The 15,986-nt window shown below is 49.4% G+C and overlaps 1 protein-coding gene across 1 annotated transcript; it reads right to left on the reverse strand.

Annotated features, from left to right (window-relative positions):
• Nucleotides 1-262: 262 nt before the first annotated feature.
• On the reverse strand, nt 263-15,910 carry NRROS (negative regulator of reactive oxygen species). Its single transcript, XM_013952475.2, has 3 exons — nt 15,833-15,910; nt 4,218-4,341; nt 263-3,728 (listed from the first exon to the last, which is right to left on the reverse strand). Exons 1-3 carry the CDS (start codon nt 15,841-15,843, stop codon nt 1,755-1,757), a joined length of 2,109 nt encoding a protein of 702 aa, XP_013807929.2. The 5' UTR covers nt 15,844-15,910; the 3' UTR covers nt 263-1,754.
• Nucleotides 15,911-15,986: the final 76 nt, after the last annotated feature.

Consider the following 15,986-nt stretch of genomic DNA (forward strand, 5'->3'; position numbering starts at 1 on the left):
GCAAACTGCTTTATGTAAATACCGGAGAGCTGGTATGTGCTGTGACTAGTGTTGTTTGTAGGCAACCCTTCCACACCTACTAAAGCTATGAGCCAGCAAGAGCAGGACTTGCAGAAGGCCACCACTCAGTTTTGGCAAGGAGCGAGACTTTCTCTTATTTTATATCCTTTGTGTCTGTTTTAATCCAGCAGTTGACTGACAAAAGGAAACTACAAGCTGAAGTAATGATAAAATATTAACCGCAATATAATTTATTCTCGTATCTTTTAGTCAATATTTTACATCATTCCTACTTGAGCTATTTTTAATGGATTCTTCTAGCTAAGATTGCTACTTAAACAAGTTATGACACCCCAAAACATGGTACTCAGCCATGCTGACACCACCCATCCTATCAATGTGCAAACACACACGTGCACACCCAAAAAATCGCCTCTGAGCAGTTAACAGACATTTGCCAGAGCTCCCATTGCTGGTGAGTCACCGAGTGTGCTTCCAGGTAGACTCTGCGGGAACCTGAAAAGACAGACACCCTGCCATTGTGGCTGCTCTCGACATGGATCTCTGTTTCAAATCATTTTGATCATCTTTTTCTTAGTGGTTTGCCTTGAGGAAATGCCCAAAAAGCAAAATGCAGATGTTGTTTTTATTTATTTTACCTTTATATATACTTAAATCCTCACTCCTCAAAAAACATGAATGCAAAACACTTAACGTGAAAGTTTATTTGCTAAAATGACAGGGACTTTTTTGCATTCCACAACTCAAATCAGGAGTTGACTAAAAACTTTAGCAAGTGAGTCACTGCCACGCAGCTGTGTGCCAGAGTGATCCCACTGCTTGCAAATGGATCCTGAGAAACTGTTTGTCACTGAAGTGTGGTTCTCACTCAAAAGTTTTCACTCTCACATTAGTAGCATGCCCTTTCTCCAGAGCACATGGATGAGGTGCTTCTTTCCTCCCAGGGCAATTCATTAGCCGTCATGCACATTGGGCACCTTCTGTGTAATCAGCCAGCCCCTGGCTGCCTATAGCACTGTGGGACAGTTTGCACTGCTGAGAATCAGACATCTCATGTGCTACTGGGATGAATAAATAAAAGGGAACTGATTGACGGGGGAGAATGGGGCTGGGGAGCAAGTGTCATAACCCCTTTGACTAAGAAGGATTTGGCATCCCATCCATTCAGCTCTTGCCAACATCATCCAAACATTTCTGCAGAAGACACATTCCTCAAGGATCCCCCAGCACAGGTGGGTATTTCTAGCATGGCCCCAGGCTCTATCACAAGACTTGGCCCCAATACCCTTAGCCCCATGAAGCATCCTTGCTAGTAGGAATAGCAGCTCTCCCAGCACCCCAGGTCATCCCCTGGCCCTTGAGCCCAGCAAGTCTCCTTCTCACTCACCTTGGGGGAGTTCAGCATCTATAATTCCCCTTATTTTCATTTATCCTTTCCTTCCTGTGATCCCTTCTCTCCATCTGAATTTCTCTCATATTCACAGTGTCTTAAAAAAAACAATCCTCCTGGGATTATCGTCATTGACTGCTTCCTCTCCAGACCCACAAGGGAGCCTGGAGGTAAGTCCTTGCCCAGCCCAAAGCAGCAGAACATACTCTAGAGGAAGCTGAAATTCAGCAAGGAGACATTTCTTGTCTGCTCCATCTTTCAGCTGAGGTCTCAGCCCCCCTGATGGCCAGCACAGATTTACCGTTCCTGAGTGCCACCAGCCCTTCCTCCTTCTCTGCACCCATCAATAAGGGCTGGACACCCCACACTGACTTTTCACCATTTTAAGCAGCTTTTGCTTGAGCGTGAGGAAAATAATAGCAAAGGCGACCAGGAGAGTCAAGCAAGTTGGCAGAGCAAGCACCAGGTACAGGAGAGCCAGGTCAGCTGTCCTCCACCGGCAGCCCTGGAGGATGGGCTCTGGCAGGGCCCTGGCACTCACTGTCCTGGAGGCATAGCTGCAGGTGACCTCCTGCCCATCGCGGATGTGCAACCCCTCAACCTGCTGCAGGGAGTCCCACCATCCCAGCATGCAGCAGTTGTAGGGATTTCGACTGAGGTAGACCTCGTGCAGACTCTTCCCCAGGGGTGTCCATATCACATCCTGTGGAAGAGCTGGGAGGCAGTTGTCCCGGAGGTCAAGTGTATGCAATTTGAGGATGCCCAGAGATGAAGGGAAGATGGTCAGGGAGTTTCCTGACAGGTCCAAGCATATCAGGCTCTGAAAGCCAGAGAAGTCAATGTCCACCACAGTGGAAGAGAAGTTGGTGTTTCTCAGAGACAAAACCTGCAAGGTTAGAGTAAGATCTTGCAGCCATCCCAGGCCCCCAGACAGTGCCTCCTGGTTGTCAGAGAGGTCCAAGTGTGTAAGTGATGTCCCCCGGAAGGGGTGACTGCCCAGCCCTTGCAGGCCACAGCCAGCCAAGGAGAGACGAGTTAAGGTTGTGATACCCCTGATGTCTACACAGGGGAGATTTGCCACCTTGCCTGCAACAGCTTGCTGGGGACACAGGTCTACCCGGTTGTGACTAAGGTCAACTGTAGTGATCTTCCTGGTGTAGGTGAAAAATCTAGCAGGAAGCACCTGCAGCCTGTTGGTGCTCAAGTTGAATAGCTGCAGGCTGGGCAGCACACCTCTGACAGACAGGTCCACCCGTAGCTCTGAGAGATGATTCTGGCTTAGGTCCAGGTCCGTCAGCATTGCTAAGGCGTCCCCCTCTGGCAGGTGAAACATCTCCAGACAGTTCTGGTTCAGCTTCAGGCGGGTCAGGGAAGGCATTTTTGCCAGAAACTCCTCCGGTAGGTACCAGACCTGGTTCTGGCTCATGTCCAGGAGGCGTAAGGAGGAGAGATTGCTGTGGCAAATCTCGTCCCAGAGGCTGACTGTAGTGACATTGGTGGAATTGCCATCAATGAGCAGGAACTGCACTGTGACATTTGCCAGGGATGTGGCATTGGCAAGATGCTGGTAAAAGCTCATTTCATTGTCCTTCAGCAGCAAGGAGTGCAGCTTACTCTGCCGAGGCAGCACAGGGAAGAACAAGAGCTGGTTGTGGGACAGGTCCAGCACCTCCAGCTCAAAGAGGTCATCGCTTTCAAGAGCCAGAAACCACTCAATGGCATTGTTGCTGACATTGAGCACTCTGAGCTGTGTCAGGTCAAACTCTGCTATGCATGGAATGTAGTTGTAAGCCATGTTGAGCCTCTGCAGCCTCTGCAGCCCTTCAAAAGCTTGGTCAATCTCAAAGATGTAATTCTTCTCCAGGTTCAGCTCCAGCAGCTGAATCAAGTTTGTGAAGGTGGATGAGTCCAGCCTCATGATGATGTTCCTGGCCACAGACAAGGACTCCAAGGAGGACAGGTTCCAGAGCAAAACCGATACCATGTCCTCAGTGAGGCGGTTTCCAGCTAGATCCAGTTTCCTCAGAGCTGGTAAAGCAGAAAGAGCAGCTGCTGTCACTGAGTAGTTTGTGAAGAGGAGGTTGTCTGCCAAAGAGAGCACGCGGAGGCCTTGGCTGCCCAGGAATGCACCAGGTTCAATGAGCTCCAGACGATTCTTTGACAAGCTGAGATGCCTCAACTTTTGGTATGCGAGCACAGAGGCATTTCCTAGGACCTGTATAGTGTTGTCATCAAGCAACAACTCCTCTATCTCATCTTGCAGATTTCTTGGGACTGAATTCAACCATCTTCCATTGCAGGTGGCGGTGCTCTGCACCTGAAGCAAGTGAATATGAAATATCTCACAGGAAGGGCAACTTGAGGGACCAGGGAATAAGTCTATGCAAACATGGGTATGCACAGAGCGTCAGCAGACTCAGCCACTGCCCAGCCTGTGCCTACATCAGCAGAGCTCCCTTATCCCCTCTCTCGCTTTGCAGCCAGGAGCCTGCACAATGCCATGAAGGCAGACAATGGCACATGTGGATAGGAGCACCAGAGGCACACTTAACAAACAACAGCAGGAAGAGGAGGGACAGCCATGAGGCGCGAAAAGAAAGGGAGATGGGATGAAGGAGTTGGGGGAACAAAGTGTGGCTGGAGAAGATGGCTCCGCAGTTAAAGCCTCAGCACCCCAGTTCAACCCTTAGCTGTGATGCTAACCCGGTAACTGGGATAGGGAGGGTCTGGAGATGCTTAGATGCCTGGGATTTGTAGGGTAGGAGCACGACATCAGAAGGGCGAGGGTTAGCAAGAGGCAACTCACTAGTCTGCAGCCCCCAGGAGATGTTGCCCAGGCTGCGCCAGCCCCATTTCCCCATCCTGCTGCTAGAAGGACAAGAACCAGGGAGAGACCCAGGAATGGTGCCTCCATCTCAACAACAGCACTCCTGTAAAGACAGAAACAGAGGTGAGAGGATCAAAAGCTGCCACCTGCTCATCCCGAAAGGCCCAGGCTTCTTCCAGGAAACCTGTCACAATATCATCCCTGCTTCGCATATCTTCAGACAAGGCCTCACATCTCTTCCCCAGCAGTTACCCTGTTGCTCTGTGCTGGCTGCTTGCTTACAGCTCGGGAGCAGCTCAAGGCTCAGGGCTTCCATCCTCCTTCAACTATTGCCTGCTCTGCCTGAAGCCAGGCCTACGGCTCCCATCATTCCCCAGTGGACACTGAGAGGTGATGGGCAGCACAGGCTCCCAAGTGTCAAACACCGTGTAGCAGTGGCCACCATGCCCTGTGAGAGACCTGGGCCACTGCAAGCTTCCCAGCTTGTGCCCTGCAGCATGGGGCATAGCATAGGCATGGAGACATGGGGAACAGCCCCCTGCACCAACCCCCAGGCAGTTAGCACTCCCCATGCCAGCATGGGGGTCATAGAGGAGATCCTCATCCTCCTTTGTGGGGATCAGCCCCAGAGCTGAGGAGGCCCTTCAGGTTTGCTACCTCCTGGCTGGGCACCTGAGGGCTGGACAAGGTGAGGGACAGGGAGGCAGCAGCCTGGTTCCTGACAGCAGGGACTGAAGCAGGAACAACCAGCAGTGCTGGACCACGGGGCTGAGAGCTTGCGGAGCAGCACACACGTGGGCAAGGCACAGCTGCTTGCAAACGCCACTGAACTGCAACACTTGAGAAAGGCTTCTTCCCCTCCCCGAGCTTGCAACACCCCCCAGTGCAAAAGGCTCCCTTTGGGTGACACCAATCCAAACATCGCTGAGTTTGGCTGCAGGGGCTGGTCCCCTCTAGCACCCATCCCTATAATAACCTTCCTGAGGCCCCTTGGTGCTGCCTGGTGGAAGTCGCTGTCTTTCAATACAAGGTCCCAAGTTACTAATTTTGTGGAACCAGGGTTGATGACATTTGCATCTGGGCGAAAGCTGAACTTCAGGCAAATGAGCAGCAAGGTCTTGACAAGGGCTCAGCAGAGTTTCATAACTGCCAACATTTGAAGAAGAAATTGGAGGTTATTTTTGGCAGTCTGAGTAGCTGGAGCTAGAATCTAGCACCCCAGATGGAGTGGGAGATGCATTCTGGGTTTTCTTCTCCCTTGGAACAGCCAAACTGACATTATACTGAATTCCAAAAATCTGAAGCCAATGCCTTATCAAATCAGTGCTTATTAATCCTATGATGAAAAGAAATTCCTCCCTCTCTGGGATAAAGCTGATGTAAAGTAGCCTATGCCCTTCCAAGTCACTGACTTCCATCCATGCCTTGTGCCAGGACACAGCTGGCAGCAGACTCAGGCTGATGGACCCCACTGTGTCCTCGTTGCAGCACCATGCCCACCAAATTAGGGGCTTTGGTTCTAGCTTATCTTTGGAACCCAGATCCCTCTCCTTTGCAGAAGTTCTTGCTTTCTCTCATTCAGTTCAGCCTTTCTCCCACCCACTGCCTCTTTAGTACCCAGCTGTGTTCTCCCCCAACATCACAAGCTCTCTCCCATCTCAATGCTCCTGCAGCCCTCCCTGGGGTGGCTCTGCCAGGCTGGGGGCCAGAGGATGGCGTCTGTGTCAGCCTCCTAACCCTGCTGGGGACTACCCCAGCCAGGAGAGCAGGCAGCAGAATACGCAGGAAATCCTTGCCCTCCCAGCCCTGTGGTGGCCCTGGTGCCTGCTCAGCTCCGGATGAAACTACAGCACACAAGCAAGAGGTTTCTGAGCACCAGGGGTACTCCCAGCTACACATGCCAGGCCACAGGACCGGCCCACACAGCTACAGCATTGACCAGGATCCTTTTACAAGTGTGGGCATAAATGATGCGCAGCCACCAGGTCTAGGGGTGCTTTAACCTGGTAAGAGGGTTCCCCACACTCCCACCTGGATTTTAGTTCCACTTCAGCAAAGCCTGGGGGACAAGTATTGGGGGGCAAATACTCACCGCTTGGGGCGATGCGCAGGGTTCGCAGCAACTCATCTTGCAGCTAGTGGCCCACTCCGGCTAATGCTCAGCGACTTCTTGGGGCCAAGGTTAGCTGCAGCCCGCTGGTTTTCTCTTTCACCCGTTTTCTTGCTTAGCACTAATATAGCCTTTGCGGAAGGAGCTAACGGAAACTGCAGTCACATGGACGCAGAGAGCGCAGCGAGTCACTTTGCTTACTGATCTCAGCATTTACACCCAGGGTCATGCACTCGCAAACAGCTCACGAGCAAGGAGGAACCAAGGCAGGGAGTGGGGGCTGAGATGGGGGAGGAAGGGGAGCAGGAGGGGGGAACTGGTCCCAATCAGTGTGACACAACTTTTTGCTCTCCAACTCCTCCAGAGGACAGGCTAGGGCTGGGGACAATCTTTGCACCATGGCTTCTCTGCACAGTTCAGGCAAAAAAAACCCTGCAGGGTTTCAGACAGCCAAGACATGCAGAGCTACATACCAAGCGTCTTGATTTTGGCCCATAGCAATGCGCAAGCCCCACTGCATGGAAAGAGTCTTAATGACACTTCCAAAGCCACACACAACATCCTCACACTGTCCAACATTTTAAAGCTGCCCACATAACCCCAATACCACCCCCTTACATAGCCAGATTGCGGTACCCTGCAATGACAGAGCAACCTGGCTTTTTTGTCCACAGGACCCTGCCTCAGACCATGCCTGGGCTGGAAAAAACTGACTGGCTGAGCAGCAATCCCATGATTTACTTCCCGTTGTTGCTCCTGCAACTATTCCTGGCATGTCCCCTGAGTCTCACAATTTCCTCCAGAGCACAGCGCAAAGGCTTTGATAGAACTTACCCATGTGTTTCCTGCGGGAAGGAACAAGGTGCTGTTATTTCCCAAGCCAGAGTTGAACATGCCCCCAGATGTTGGGTGCCCGCTTCGAGACACCAGTGCCCAGCCTGCTACACTGTCTAGGTGAGTTTTGGGATGTGCAGAGCCCAGCTCCCACAGAGTTCTTTGGCTCCTGGGGCTGCTCAGGACTTTGGCAAACCCAGTGCCCAGGGTGCAAGTTAGGTCTGTCTGGAAACAGGGAATTCCCAAATTTCAATATCTACATGAATAAATGGTTTTTCTCCACATCTTCAGATGCAGAGACAGATGCAAATTCACACTGCCAAGGCGGTATTACCAGGGAGGCATCTTTCTTGCCTTCCCCAGCCTTCATCTTCTGCACAATGCTGGTGACACCTGTACCAACTACCTGACACAGCAGGGCCCAGCTCTCCCAGGCACCTGCATCCTGCAGGGCCCTGGAGGACCCCACTGTGTGGACCCATAGGAAGCCCTGTATCATTGCAAGCTCACAGTGACAGCACCCTGCCATGCAGAGCCTGAACCAAAGCAAGGGGCCCTGGAGGCTTTGTCAGGTCATTTTTCCACCCAGTGCTGACAGCAGGGGACTGACAAGTCTCCGGGGACTCGCACTCCATCCCAGCCTTGGATTAGACCATGCACCATGGGAGGGGAACAGTCCTGCCCTCTGCTCCCTAAGCTAAGTCCTCTCCCCAGCCCATGTCACGCCCCCACAGGCATCAGTGGTGCTTGGCCAGCCCCAAGGAAAGGTGGTGGGGAGCCCCTCTGGGCTTCTTTCTCACTGCAGTCCACTCCCTGGCTCTCCATCTCTCTTTCTGCCCCACACCACCCCTCTTCTAAGATCCTCGCACACCACTGACTCCCTGTCAAATCCAGCTCTCTCCCCTTCCAGCCTCCAATGGGAAGCTAGCTCAGCTGGATTTGTCCAGTCAGGGAAGGGTTCAAAACAGCATAGAAAGGACTCGGTGCTGCAGTTGAGCTGGCTTGGGGTGATGTGTCTGGCTGTGTTCACGCCTCTACCCAGCCACCAGCCCTCACCTCAGATGAGTTTCTCAGCTAAAGCAGAAATGTCTCATTCTGGTGCAAGATGTGTGTGTCAGGTGCGCCCAGGTGCCGCTGATAAGACCCAGTTAGCCCCCAAGACTGATGGCTTACTGAAACCAATTCTGCAGCAAGAAGGTAGCCAGACCTGCAGCTTCCTCTCTCTTCGAAGAAAATGGAAGACAACCTGCACCAAAAAGACAGCAGATCCACCCTGATGCCGCAGCTTGGGAAGTATCTAGTGAGAGCAGCACATACCAGCAGGCAATGTTCAGTCCTCTGCTTCCCAGACCCTTGCACCAACAGGAGCTTCTGCAATAGTTTGCAATAGTTGGGAGATGAACCCTTTTTATTTAAGCATGTCAGACTGGAGAAGCCCAAGAGACATCATGGCCTGAGTCACCCCAACCTCCAAAACTAGTGTTTCAAGTGATCTTCAAACTCCTGCAGCCAGCACACACAGCTAGAGAATTTTTTTTTTCGTCTTCACTCTAAATTTCATTTCTTCTCTGAAAGGAGACTGAGCTCTCCCATGTCACTGACAAAAAAGCCCTGTGGTTTCATTTCCTTCATTTTCAAGGAAGTTTGAATAATAAAAATCAAGAAGGAAAAGAGAGAAGCATTCACTGTCCAAGTGAACTGCAACAGATGACAGAAACTCCGAAGCTGAGCAAAATTCCCATAGCGTTGCTCTAGGTCACACAGAGAGCTGAGCCCTACAATTACAGTCTTGCTCCTTCCCCCAAAACAGCTGAAACAAGCTGATCCCACACCAAGACCACTCATATTTTATGACACACTCGGAGAGGCAGGAGCAGTCAGAGATACAGCAGAGGGCAAGGAAGTCCAGAGTCGTAACGCTTGGGCATCCTCACCTGAGAATACCCCATTCTTTGGTGATCCAGAGGGTCCTGTGAAATCTTCTGAAGAAATCCCTGCTTAGCTCTTCATGCACTGACACTGAACAAGGTGATCCCCGATGAGGTGATCCTCCCTTCTGCCATCTTTGCATGGCCCAGGAGGAGCTGGGGGAGAAAGCAGAGTGTGCTTCATCCCCAGCTTCTGCAGGGGAGAGAAGGGGATAAAGGGATGGTGGGGAGGAGCCAAGAGGAAAGGGAATATAGCTGTGAAATCAGAACCTGTTATCTTAGCAACCAGACAGCCTTTCAAGTAGAGCATCATCCCCTTGGAAAAGACTCTGTGAGTTTGGTGCTTGTCCCTAAAGCCAAATAAGTGCAGCTTTCTGAGCGACCAATCCCAAGGAAAAAGAAGTCAGAAGGACAGAAAACACTCAAGAATTAAAGAGGGATCATCTTGAGATTTTCCAAAAATCACTGACAGCAAGCAACATTCAAACCAGCCACACATACCCCCAATTCAGTCTACGCACAAGGACAACATTACTCCTCTCTTGCTCTTCCTTTGGGTCCTCTTCCATCCTTTCTCCTCTTCCACAGTGCAGCCACTTTGGCTGACAGACACTGAGTAAATCCTCCTTTCACGAGAAGCAGAGGTGCTCACAGAGGGAGCACCTTGGGGGCAGGGAAGCCCTCCTTCCTGCTCATCCGCCCTCCACCCGCCTTTCTCCCACGCTGCTCTGCCTAAAAGGCAGCAGCACATCAGGCCTGCTCCCCGCAGCCCGCAGAGCAGCCACGCAGCTCTGTGCTCACCCACAGCCTATGGTTAGGCACCTGGCAGCATGATTTATTTCACGCTTTCCCCACATCCTGCAGCCGGATGGTTTTGAAAACGTCCTGAAGCTGCTGCTTACCCCCCTCCTCTTCCTTTCCCCTGTTCCTTTTGCGCACTGTTATCCCTTTCCTGCCAGCTCTCCCACTGAGAAGTAGGAGGGTTTTTTGTTTGTTTGTTTTTTCTTTCATCAACACAGTAAAGGCATAGGACTGAGCTGCCAGGAACTGCTGATCTGATCAGCTCTTCATCAAGCTTCAATCCAGGTCAATGGCACAGGTGGATTAAATTCAAGGAGATTCTGCTGCTTGGAGCAGTTTCCACATGGGCAGTTACAATTCCTGGTGCTGTAGGGAAGGACTGGGATTCTCAGTAAGGTTTTGCACTCAGAGAGCTTCCTCCATTTCTCCTCTCTTCCCCCTCCCCCCTTCATCTTTTTCTTTTAACAGCCCTCCAGTTTTCAGGTACAAACCAAGAGAAAAGCTGAAACAAGAAGGAAGCCTGGAGAAGCACAGCATTGCAGAGTTTCCAAGAGCTCACTATGTTGCGGAAACAACCAGAGGAAAGAGTCACGCTCAGATAGGATGGATGGTGAGGGAGAGGGGAGGCTCTGAAGAAGATTCAAAACTTCATGAAGGATGGAGACAGATGTACATCCTATGGCTAGAGGTGCTGGGGAGGGTGTTCCTGCTGCCAGCTGCTTCTCACCTTCGCTGGCCAGAGGTTTCTGAACTGTCCTCAGGCCTGCATTGGGCAAAATGAGCTGCGTGAGCTTGAGAAGCATAACAAATTGCTAGGGGTAGCCTGGCACATCTGGAGCCAGGTGGGTAAGGAGGGAACGTAGAGCAGCTCTGAGAAGAGACGCAGAGGTGGCAAGGCAAAATGAAGACACAGGTGGCATTAGGGAAGGAGGGGAGATAGCAAGTCCTTGTTTGCTTCTGACACTCTCTTTTCCTCCTTTTCAGGTGGTACCTACATACTGATGTGCAGGCACCAGGACCCAGAACAAAAGCCTGTGGCAGAGTTTGACCCTCCTAGTTGGTTGCTGCACTGCGGTGCGGTGCCCGACAGAAGACATTGCAGGAATGGAGAACAGAAAATGGAAAGCAATTCACTGCCGCTGAGGAGACCTCAACATGCTCTTCTTGTCCTGTAGGAAATATGATTTCTTCTAAAGTGGAACCACCAAGAGAAGGGATCACTCACAGTTCAGACAGCTGTCCAGAGTGCAAGGGCCACAGCCCCAGCTAAGTCAGGGCAAAATGAAACAGAAATGCTTCTTGGTAGGTTTCATCTGCTCCCACAGCAATGGAGAACTGGAGGTAATTAAACTAGTCCAACAAGGGAGGACAGGAGCCTTCAGGATCATGCAAAGCATTACGGGAAAGTCTCCGGCTTGTGCTTGGCCTCTGACATTTTGCCCGTCAGGAGAGGAGCATGCCCTGCAAAGGGAAAGGGATACAGAGTGTAGAAAACCACCTACTCTGTCAAGCTGGAGCCTGGCAAGTGTTACATACAGACCTACAAAAACATTATGATTTCCAGGCTTATGGGAAACTGCAAAACAGCGCTGCAGAAATTATTAGGCAGGCTTAAGAGCAGCCATTCTACCTGTGCCTGCTGTTTCATTTGATCTGCCCATAACTGGGGTATCAAACGGAAATTTGGTTGGCCAAAACTACTTCCAGTCTAAAATACAACTTCTGTTTGATGCCTTATGGTTGCACAGACCCTTCAGAACATGACCCAGGCGCTACAGCTAGCACCTGAAACCAGCGCGCTGAAGAGCTTCGCTGGGAGACATTCACGCTGAAACCTCACAGCGACCGCTTCAGGGCTCTCCTGCTAACTAATATCTCGCTTGCTGAACCTTGTCAGAAAGGAAAGAGCAGTCACCCTTGTGAAGACCGGCATCTCTCTTGATTCTCTCCTTTCTTTTCTAGGCACTGCAAAGGTGCAGAGGCGGTGTTAGAAAGCAAACCTAAGGGGAAAGAAACAGGCAAAACCCAATTCTGTCCTCTTCCAATCCTAATTCTGCTCCGAGGCGAGTTAGAGCAAGACCTGATCAGCAGCTTTGGGCTTCAGTTAGGTAGGAAAAGAGTTTTAGTTTGGAAGCTATATTTAAATACTGGTCAGCAGCAACTCAGAAAATAATAATTAAAAAAAAATCAAAATTTTATCTTTAAAACCTGCATCACGTTTTCATTTGCTGCTTGAATGAAGTGTGTACAGACAATGCAAATGCATCAGTATTCCTCTGCTAACTGACTTTTCTAACTCATTCTTTCTCTGTACTTTTCAGTTTCATTTTAGAGAGGAAAAAGCAGTGGAATAGCCATTAAACTACATGGCAACACTTTGTCCTGTCCCATGTGAACAACAAGTCTATTTTTGGGCTGCTTCTGTACCCGGAGTATCAAAAGAGCAAGTGAAGAATTTGAATTCAATCCCCTGCTCTGGATAAAACGATACAATATGATACTCCCTAGGGAAGCTGAAGTCCTACCACATATCAGAAGCCCAACTTACAGATGCCTCTATTTTAAAATGAACTGTGAACATAATAAAGGAAGCAAATAATTCATTATGTGATTAAAAGGGAAAAGCTAAAATGGCCAGCTGTATGGCTTAATTTTAAACAAAAGCTCTGAACGTTCTGCTGGCTGAATTTCTTAGGTTCTCCCCCTTTGCTACTTTGCACTATTGTATTCTGGCTGTTTACGAGATGGGAAATCTACCTAGTTTATTCCCACAGAATAATGAATTACGTGACCAGTCCTAGGATGGCCGAGGTGCATTGAAGTAAACGCACATGCATTTCCACAGCCTCATTGTTGTAGTTTAACCGGAGCTTTGCAAGAAGCACAGCTTCTGTCCGGTGTATTTCTTGCAGTAGGAACTCAGAGATAAATGTCAGCAGTTTATGACCAGCTTCAAAATCTTTTTTTTTTTTTTTCCCTAGCTGTAGCCCGAATGACTTGCTTGGCTTGTTTAGCTAACCATGTTTCTTTCTTCTTGCAAGGACGCACTTGTACTAACATTAATGACTAAAACTTCAGGCTGCAGTCTCCAATCGCATGGTTGCTCACGTGCAGGAGAATCTCAGCATTCAAAGCATCCCAGTCTGTGCTGACTGTACCAACACACTGCTGCTGTCAGCACTCTTTCCAAAGGCAGCCCATGCCTGTGGCGCTCTCTCGTTCTACAATTACCCATTTATCCACATCTACAAAGCAGCTCAGCTTTGCTCCCCCCTTTTCCAGCAGCTCAGCCATCAAGGGTCTTCTAGCTCTTGCTGGGTTTTCTGATGGAAAGAGGGGACTTAAAGAAGTCTGTAATTCTGGATATTGCTTTTCAAAGTGAATTGGTCTAAACAGAGATGCTTTTTTGCTCAATAAATCTGATTCTGTGCTCATTCAGTTACATTCATGGACTCAACAGCAAAAATACCTCTCTCTTGAATGCACTAGACAATTTTTACAGTAGCATTTGCACTGTCTGATGTGTTCAGCTAATAGCTAGCACAGCAATACAGCGGAAGCTCTCCAATCTCAGTTATTAATGTGAGGATTTGTTTCTTGCCATGCATTAGTCCCACGGAGCCAGCAGAGCTGGTTTTCTTGCCTTTGCAGCTCATTCCAACACTGGCACCTGCAGACACTGGGGCTCCATGAGCTGGGAAGATGACCCCACCCTTTGGAAGAAGCCTAAAGCCACGCAAGTGAGCTTCCAGCACTAGCGGCTGCGAAAATTATGCCTGTGGGCTTGGAAACTGAAGACACCTGACTGAGGATCTGGACCGCAACAAGGAGTCCCACAGCATCAATTTTCAGAGAGGAGCCATCCTTTCACCCTGAAAAGCCTCAGTCTCTGAAAGCAGCAAGTGTTCTCCAAGAGGCTCAGAAAGAAGGCAGAAATAGGTCTTAGTAGAAAGCAAAAGCAAGTTTCTGAAAGTGCAGCACTGTGAGGTAGAGGAAGAGGCGAGCTGGTCAGCGGCTCGGCCACATCCACTTTCTGGGCTCTCCTGCACCAACGGGTGAAGCTGCACACCCCTAGTTCCCATGCAGGAGGGCAGAGCTGCACAGCGCATTTCTGTAGGGGAGATACAGCAGAGGCAGCGCTGTCTCTGTGGTCTCCACTCTTCCTTCTCCCAAATCTGACAGTACGTGAGATGTAAATGAGGAGGAAGTGAGCCACAGAGGAGATAGCCACAGAAGTGATCTCATTTCCCCGCTACATACCCGCACACACAGCCAGTCCACCCCTGTGGCTACGCCCCTGCTTTCTCTTGTAGTGTTCACCTACCCATCTTTCCTAGACTGAGGATCTGAGATCTGCTACCAATAGGCTACTGTAGAGCAGTGATCATCACACAGGCAGGCATAAGGGATCCACCATCACCATAAAGCGAACCTCCCTCTTGGAAAGTGGTGAAGCAGGCTAGAGTGCAGAGCATCAACTCACAACACAAGTTCTTTGGACTAGTGCCTGCCACAGGACTTCCCTGCCTGGCCCAGGCATCCAATGCTGAAATACCTTGCATTTCTATAGCAACTGGAAGCTAAATACATCCACTTTCTTTTGAATCATGATCTGAGGCAAAGAATACTGGAAGTTTAGTTGTTCTAGAGAACTGCTTGCAATACATTTGCAGAAGAAGCAAGTGCCTAAAGTTAGAGAACAGAGAGGACTACTAATTTTTCCTCCCAGAACTCCTCAAGAGCTGAAAAGCCTCATGATCAAGTTGCTTAAATCTATAGCTTGATCTTTGGTTGCGCCTAATTCAGTTGCCCAAGATTTTCTTCAGGGTTGCAAGATATGGGTAAATTGCTCTCAATTTTTTTACTGTACTGTGATCAAAACCTGCTGACAGCTGATTCTTCAAGACAGCAAGAAAAACATCTGACCCATCCACTCCAGCATATTTACCAAAGATTTGAGCATAAAACTGTCAGGACCAGAGGCTCTTAACTCACCAGCAGGTTATTGACAAGTCACTGCCCTGACATCATTCAGTAATGCAAACTGTGACAAGAAAAATTACTCCCACATATACGCCCTTCCTGCTGCTGTTCTGCTTAAGAGAAGTGAGAAATAGTGTCATTAGTGCAAAGGGAAGTGAAAGTATCTAACCTCCTTACAGAGCTAAGCATATCCCCACCCAGCTTTCCCTTCTGGCCAGAAAAACCAAGGTTCCTACTATGCAGCAACCTCATAACATTTCTCAGGGCAGATTTGAATTGGCACCTGAAGCAAGCTGAAGTGTTCACACTCAAAAGTCTTCCTTACCTTGGTCTTCAGCCTTTGGGCTCACCATCCCTCCTTTCTAGCATCACAGTTAGGGACAAGTGATGAAGAAAAGCCAATCTACAGGGTTTGGGGATTGGAGTGCCCTCTTATACTTGGGGCACATTCCTTGGTCTAACATAAAACCCAGGAAAAAGCTGCCAGGATATGAGTTTCTGTGTTTTGGGTGTTTTTTTGCTTTTTTTTTTAAAGAAATTCTGAGGCAAAGTGACATCATTATCATTGTATCTGAGAGACCTCATCCCTGCAAGCTGTATCTGGGAGAAACTCAAAGTAGGCTTGCATGTCTTGATTCAAGATCCTTTCCTTACCCCCAAGCACAGAGAAAGAATTAACAAAGGAATGCAAGAGGGAGAAAAGTTCAAACAGATGCTTTGATTAAGAAAGTAGATCTTCCCCTCTTGTACTCTACTATCATTCTGAGAACAGCCGTAACAATCTGCCAGTAAAGACAAATCACCTCCCAGAGATGGAGAACAGGCTCTGTCAGTCTCTGAAGACCTACCTTAGTGGAGCGATAACAAGGAGAGCAAAATCTAGGCCAGAACCATGGATTTAAGTGGGAAAACACCTTACTTCCATATTTCACACTCACCTGAATCCCATTCATTAATGTTTGTTCAGATTGTCCTTCCCTGGTCTGTCTTGGAAACTTGCTGCTCTTTGCTGCTGGCAGACATAAAGGCTGAAGAGCTTTGACAACTGCAGTATTCAGAATACCACACAAAAAGCATGTTCGTCCACATCCA

The sequence above is a fragment of the Apteryx mantelli genome, chromosome 9, assembly GCF_036417845.1.
Source record: "Apteryx mantelli isolate bAptMan1 chromosome 9, bAptMan1.hap1, whole genome shotgun sequence".
NCBI lineage: Eukaryota > Metazoa > Chordata > Aves > Apterygiformes > Apterygidae > Apteryx > Apteryx mantelli.

What these genes read in the sequence shown, in the direction of transcription:
- NRROS (XM_013952475.2), bottom strand. An exon ending in CTCCTGGGGGCTGCAGACTA is followed by an intron (nt 3,729 to 4,217) that starts GTGAGTTGCCTC and finishes CACTTGCTTCAG; the next exon opens with GTGCAGAGCACCGCCACCTG.